General features: G+C 37.9%; 1 protein-coding gene across 1 annotated transcript in view; it reads left to right on the forward strand.

Annotated features, from left to right (window-relative positions):
- Positions 1-6,949, forward strand: part of LOC104957245 (synaptic vesicle glycoprotein 2A-like) — a gene marked incomplete at its 5' end in the record, with an annotated part of 14,649 nt that extends 7,700 nt beyond the window's left edge. The window contains 3 exons of the mRNA XM_010784854.1: positions 1,822-2,028; positions 2,127-2,286; positions 3,263-6,949. Coding sequence (XP_010783156.1) covers positions 1,822-2,028; positions 2,127-2,286; positions 3,263-3,446 — 551 coding nt within the window. The remainder of the gene's footprint in view (positions 1-1,821; positions 2,029-2,126; positions 2,287-3,262) is intronic.
- Positions 6,950-7,065: the final 116 nt, after the last annotated feature.

A 7,065-nucleotide genomic window follows, 5' to 3' on the forward strand; every position in this document is an offset into this window, starting at 1 on the left:
CCAAGCCCCCCCCCCCAACAACTCCTGGGCTAAGCCCCGGATCTCCTACAATCCTAAATCCGCCACTGCCATCCAGTTATTTTAGCCGAGCCGGCTAAAATGATTGGTCGTGCTTTTTACAGTACTACGACATTTTTTTATGGATTTTTTGTCAAAGCACTTAAGATATTCATTGCTATCGGGATGTTAAGAGCATTCCATGGAATATAAAAAAAAGTGTATCTCGAGCCGGTTTCTCAAACTTACCTACCCCACCTTTAATGTGTCCTGGGACAGACAGCATTAAAAATTAACAATGTTGCAGACACAAAAACTAAACATAAATGAATACAGAGAATTATAATCATGAAAAATAAGTCATCAACACACTCAATCAAAACAACACAACAATGTGTCTCCCTGCAAGTCATCCAAAAGAGTCTCGATTTAGATTTATATCTAAATGAAACAAAAAAAGAGTGAGCAGCAAACTTAAATACAATTTTTCCCATTTCAGTCGTGGCTTTAGGAACATTAAGTAGGAATTACTCCTCGGAGTAAAGACAATACATTTCCATACGTTTCCAAAGGATGTTGATATAAAGGTAAGATTGCCTTACAAATAAGAATATGCCAATAATAATAATAATAATAACAAATTATATTTCTATAGCGCTTTTCTTGAACCCAAAGAAAATGCAGGCTATCCAACTCGACCATGCAAAGAACAATATTGTGCTTTCAGTCAACGTGTCAGATTCATCCAGAGAAAACAGAGGAGCTGCTTCTTAAATCCCACAGAAACCGCCTCAGCAGCTTTTACAGCAGCAACAGTATCTTCTCATCCCTGAAGCCAACAATACATTCCTTTATGTTCATGTCATTCGGACATCTAAAACTTTATGATCCTTCAGCACTCTTATGCCTGACTGCCTTTAATAAAATGTTGGCTATTGGTATGAGAGCAGTTCCAGCGGTGTCATCAAAAGATCTAATATTGTGCTTTTGTGCAGCTGTAGGCATCAAAGTATAACCACAGAATAACATAACAGGCCTCCCAACCTCTTGTGACCTTTTCTGTTGTTCCCCCTATTATTTTGTTTTAAACAGTTTATAGCGAGGGATGCTGTTTATCATGTTTAATCGCTGCCTGGAAGGGATTTCAATTCGAAACAGCTGCTGGCAGGGGGCCGGTTGTGTGGTGGCTTTGAAAATGTCCACATTTATTTTGCTGAGATTCGTTATTTTCAGGCAAGTTTGTACATAACTAAGGTTTCAGAAAGGAAAAACATTCTTCAAAATCATAGTATAAAAAACATCTATTAGCCTAAGTCAAGTTTAATTGATAGAGGAGTAAATATGTAAATGTCTGCCCTACAATCTTTGCTATGAAGAGCACTGTCCTTATCTGTGGTTAATGTTACTTCTAGCATCTTTAAGAAGAAGATCAATTGTAAATACAGTTGGTTAGATCTTAAACATTGCTTAATTTAACTTGGAAAACATGATGGGGAGGCCAAAGTACATTTTCCAGCACTGAGGATTATCTCCATACAACCCTGACTTCCTCCATTAATAAGCCTGCATGCGAGGATTTAGTTGAGCAATTATCAATGTTTTTAGTTTCAAACACATATTGGAACACAAACTGTAAAAGTTAGGGGTGGTATATTTTTCCTTTCTAACCTAATGTATGTACACACTTCATTGCACTTGATTGGATTACAAAATTAAACCTATCCCAGTCGTTATTGCTTGTAAAGTTACATTTATGTCAATTAATTCCTTCATAAATATCAGAGCATCATCACTTCTCTCTCTCTCCCTTTTCTCTTTCATCAGATTTATTCAAGTACAGGTTTGTGGACTGTAAACTACTCAACAGCACCTTCCTCCACAACAAAGAGGGCTGCATACTGGACTTCAGCGACGACTTCAACAATGCCTACATGATTTACTTTGTCAACTTCCTCGGCACGTTGGCGGTGTTGCCTGGCAACATCGTGTCAGCTCTTTTAATGGACAAAATTGGGCGTTTAAGGATGCTGGGTAAGACAATTTAATCAATGCAGATAATTCACTTTAGGCTATACAGGCTATTTAAGTTAATGTAATTCTCTTTCCTCTGTCTGTCTCTCTCTCATCAGCGGGATCCAGTGTCATATCTTGTATCAGCTGTTTCTTCCTGATGTTCGGCAACAGTGAGTCGGGGATGATCGCCCTCTTGTGCCTGTTTGGTGGCATCAGCATCGCCTCGTGGAATGCCCTGGATGTGATCACAGTGGAGCTCTACCCCTCGGACAAAAGGTAACATGATGGATGATGATGATGATGATGATGATGATGATGATGATGATGATGATGACGTCTTTTAAGGTTGATTCCCCGGTGTGAGCTTGTGGGGATTCAGAAAGAGACAGTTGTGGGAAATAACTAAGTACATTTACTCTGCAGTACACTTTTAAGGTGCTTTTACTTTACTTAAGTATTTCCGTTTTATGCTTCAGTGATTGGCCCTTTGAGATAAGTAATTTGAATGGCCCTTTGAAACAAGTTATCTGATTGGCCAATTGAAAGGAGACCTCTGATTGTCAAATTGAAACAGGCCCTCTGATTGGCTTATTAAAACAAAGCCTCTGGTAGAAACCAGATAAACCTTAAATGGGTTTTGAGATTTGGTGGTAGGCAGATTTAGTAGTGGTGAAAGTACACATATTTTGCCAAAATATTAAGATATTTCTTAAAAGTCCCTTTTAAATCCGGTTTGTAAACTTTATTTGGTTTAATCTTAATTGTACTTACTTAGATTAAGATCTCTTAAGGGTTGGTATAAACCAGATATCCTAACTGGAATGGCTCGTAAAAAGTCACTATGAAGAACAAGTTACCAAATCAAAGATTTGCATGGTCATGTTCAATTACATTTCATTAGTTTTCAGGTTAATGTGAAAAATACTTTTTCTGCAATACAATTTACCTTAAACTATACTTTTAGGTAAAATATGCTTTGATGACTCCCATTTTTGTAATAGTTGCATTTTTGTTGCATTGTGTTGAGAAACTATTCAATGTGGAGTCGATGTTGAACAACTTCGTCTGACAAATGTTGTCACACCACTGCAGCATGATTTCTGGTGTCTAATGTCTTATAGGTTGAGGACTACAACAACTATTATTACTAGCATTACAAGCGGAAATAAAATATTGTATATTTAAGATTTGGTGCTCACGTCAGTTCTTAAAGCCTCACTGTGATTGTGTTTCTCCCTCTCTGCTTTTTCAGGTGCACAGCGTTTGGCTTCCTGAACGCCCTCTGTAAGCTGGCGGCGGTCCTGGGCATCAGCATCTTCCAGTCATTCGTCGGCATCACCAAGGCCGTACCCATCATATTCGCTGCAGGCGCCCTCGCTGCAGGTAGTTTCCTTGCGACAAAGTTGCCTGAAACACGAGGCCAAGTGTTGCAGTAAAACAAATGACCAGCAGTTGGCAGCAGAGCACAGCTGGAGTGTGTGTTTGACAACAAAAGGCCCGAACATCCCAGAGAGCTGCCGCCACACACCAACAGAGCAGACTGCCATCCCCATTGTAAGCCCAGAATCCTTTGAAACACGGATTGCATCATTTAAAGTCTATAGAGCGATAAAGAGTAGAACACACATTCCTATGTCATAATAACACGTCTAAATCTGTATGATAACACTTTCAGCTGAGGACAGAAATGTTAAACGCAGAGATGAGACTGTAGAAAAAAGCCATTCATGGGGAACGTGAAAATATTTAGTCCATGAATGTGGTAGGTTTTCATATATGAATACAATGTTTTACTTTCCTGTCTGTCCGAGCAGCTTTCACACCAAGTACTTGGCATCAGTGACTGGTTTTCAGTGCTGCTTTTTCATATCACTGCTTGTACAATTTACTCCACATTTCCATTGAGGCTTTGATAGACGTGAGAAAGATCTCACAATGAATTTCAGGGCGATTATATTTCCTCTGAAATGGCCCATGACCCTTGATCACTGCCATCTAAAACCAGAACAGTTTTTACCAAATGATATAAAAACATTCCAGTGAGACTTCATTTATTCAGAAATCCTTATGCCTGCAGTCCTCGACTGAAAGGTGAAACGCAGACAGGCGAAGATGCATTTCACAGGATTCTTAGTTGTAAATGGGAATGGTTTGATCCAGCTCCTCTCGTGTTTTCCCCTCCCTGTTGTTGAACCATGCAGCTGTGGCAGTGTGATGTCTGCAACACAGAAACGCATTTTGGTCAAGTGCTTGATGTTGAGAGAAGATACTTCAGTGTAATTTTTGTAAATTAGTAGTGTGAGTGTGCATGTGTGTCGTTATGAAAGTGTTTCATGTGTTTCAGTGCAGCCATGGAGAGCATCTCTTACTGATCCAACAGCAGGATGTACGGAGCAGCAGTCACATCCATTTATATCAAATACAAGTCACGCAGTAGTTCAGGTGTGGTGAAATGTTTAGGCCACTTTTACAGCTGGTGTTAAGTTTAAGCAACAATTCACCAATTTATTGTACATGCTGGATAGTTCTCTTATTTAAAAAAATCCTTTTATTTGCCTTAATATGAAAACAAGTCATAAATGAATGGAAAAGTTTGTTCCATGGAAACACGAAATTGACAAAACTATAAATATTTTTGCTGAACGTTTAACCACAACTCTTTTCAGTAGTTATTGTCAGAATGAAACTCTGGAAAAGTAATGAAAAATGACCGTAATATAATTTTGTTATAACTGTATTTGGTTGTTTTATATTTTCCTGTATGACCTTAAACAAACAATGCAGTATCCTTCCCTAACTTGTGTTAACGCCCCAATGAGTCATGATGTGACTTCATTATTCTCATAAGCACAAATTAAACACATCTGAAGTCCTATTGATCAGACAGCATGGCACATAAGGGTCTAATTTCATTTTAAGGGCTTCTAATCCTGCCAGAATACATATGTGCCACAAAAAGTGAAATCCCTCACTGTGTTGCTACATGATTATGCTTAATCGAGAAGTACACAAATACACAAGACCATAGCTTATTGTGACTTTGTTCTAAATTGGACACAATTTCTCCAAAGTAAAGCTAACTGAGTACCATTATATATACATATCATTACTTAGTCGATCATTTCTCCAAAGGTGTACATCAACATGTGTGCTGACAATCAGTGAGTGTATGTAGGTGCTGCTGCCCAGTAGAGCATGTTGTTTGACCTGAAGACGTCCTCTGGATTGTGTGTGTGTGTGTGTGTGTGTGTGTGTGTGTGTGTGTGTGTGTGTGTGTGTGTGTGTGTGTGTGTGTGTGTAAGCTGACTCTAAATCGTCTGTCACATATTTTTCTACTTTTTTCTGTTGCGGTGTTTTCATCCCTGCGATGAATGCAGCTCAGTTGGGGACCATGAAAATATATTTACACTAAAGAGAAGAAAAAACAACAATATATGCAGTGTAGAATTGTATGTGCTGTTCTTCATGATAGACTCGGGTGCTCTTTTGCTGATTACAATTCAGTCTTTGAAAACCAACCCCATCAAAGATAGCCAGTCTAATAGATGTCTGTTCTCGGTTTAGAAATATGGAAAAGGATCAAATCTTAAACGAACAAAAACAACTTTGCCCTCTAATCCTTCTGTATTCAATCGTGACGCATGTTTGTATCGTATTGTCTCACTTCTTGAACGTCCTGTATGCCAGCTGTTTTTGTCTAAAGCAAGAACTAGTGTTTTCATTGTTGTATGATGACATAGATTTGTTGCTTGCAGTGATTGTTCTTAATCAAAGTGGGGTTTAAAATTGGTGAAACTTGAGTATGTGTTCTGAAAGTAAGTTAGTGGTGACTGTGCTCCTTGTTTACCTTAGACCCAGATAACTCTTTTTTTAAATAAATATATATATATATATAAATATGCCTAAAGTTCAGCAGAGAATGCTTGTAACTGCAGTTCATCTTGTCAAAGAGGTACAAGATATGGCCAGAAAATGGCAACATGCTTAGTGAGAATGGAGCCAGAATAAGTCCAATTCGACATTCACATGTTTGTCCATTTGAAACTATTTTGAAAAGCGGAATTGTGAGCAATAACGTGGAGGCTTTCACTAAATCTGAGGAAACAGAAAGTCTGTGTTAGATCCAAGAGGACCACCAAAAGATTTATCAACTCATCAAAAGAGCTCCCTCTGTCAAATTGAAGCTCCTTTCCAAAATGTTAAAGTTTACTATTTAATGTTACTATGTGTAGAATTTGCATTCTATATAAATATATATGTATAAACTATCAAAAGGGTCACTGGTTTGAGTTTTCTCTATGACGGCAGTGATATGGGATGTGTTAGCAAACACCTGCCTGAAGACTTCCATTAATGATGGCGGTCTGATAAAGGGGTGGAGGTCTTTTTATGGCATGGTTTCTGTTTCCTTTAGAGCACACGGATCAGTTCTGAATGAGTCCTGAAAAAAAAGGGCCAACTCATGCCAGAAAACAACTCCATCTGTAAAAGAACGGCAAGAATCCTTCACTGTAGTTTGGACTTTGGGAATTTATGTTTGTGTTTTCTTTAGTTTGACTCTGAGCTGTTTATTAAATGATAAAAGTTCTACTCTTAATGTGAGTTCAATTCTGAAAAATCAATGTACTGTGTGTAGAAACTGTAGATGTTTGTACGTGCAAGTTTGGAATTTGTGGAACAAAAGATCAATGAAAACAATTCCAAAAAAGTTCAATATGACACAAAAATCTATCGTGTGTTGTCTTTGTGTTTTGTAAATGAAGACTGAAAATCTTGGTACATTCAGTATTTATTACTTCTGGATATTGAGAATATTTTAGTGATGCTGAAAAGGTGCTGTATTTATTTTACGTGAGAGTTGTTCATTATTCCAGGATTGGCCCTTTATCCAGTTCTTTGAAGGAAATCATAATGGAAATAAAACCTGAAAGAAAACCCATTGTGAGTTTGCATTACACATGAAATCAACTCAAGTTTAAATCAGTAACACTTCAGCATTATCTCTACACCGACTACTTTATATAAGAGGTGCAGTTATGTGGTTGCTTTTCACTC

The sequence above is a fragment of the Notothenia coriiceps genome, unplaced genomic scaffold (assembly GCF_000735185.1).
Source record: "Notothenia coriiceps isolate Sejong01 unplaced genomic scaffold, NC01 NC01_scaffold00000759, whole genome shotgun sequence".
NCBI lineage: Eukaryota > Metazoa > Chordata > Actinopteri > Perciformes > Nototheniidae > Notothenia > Notothenia coriiceps.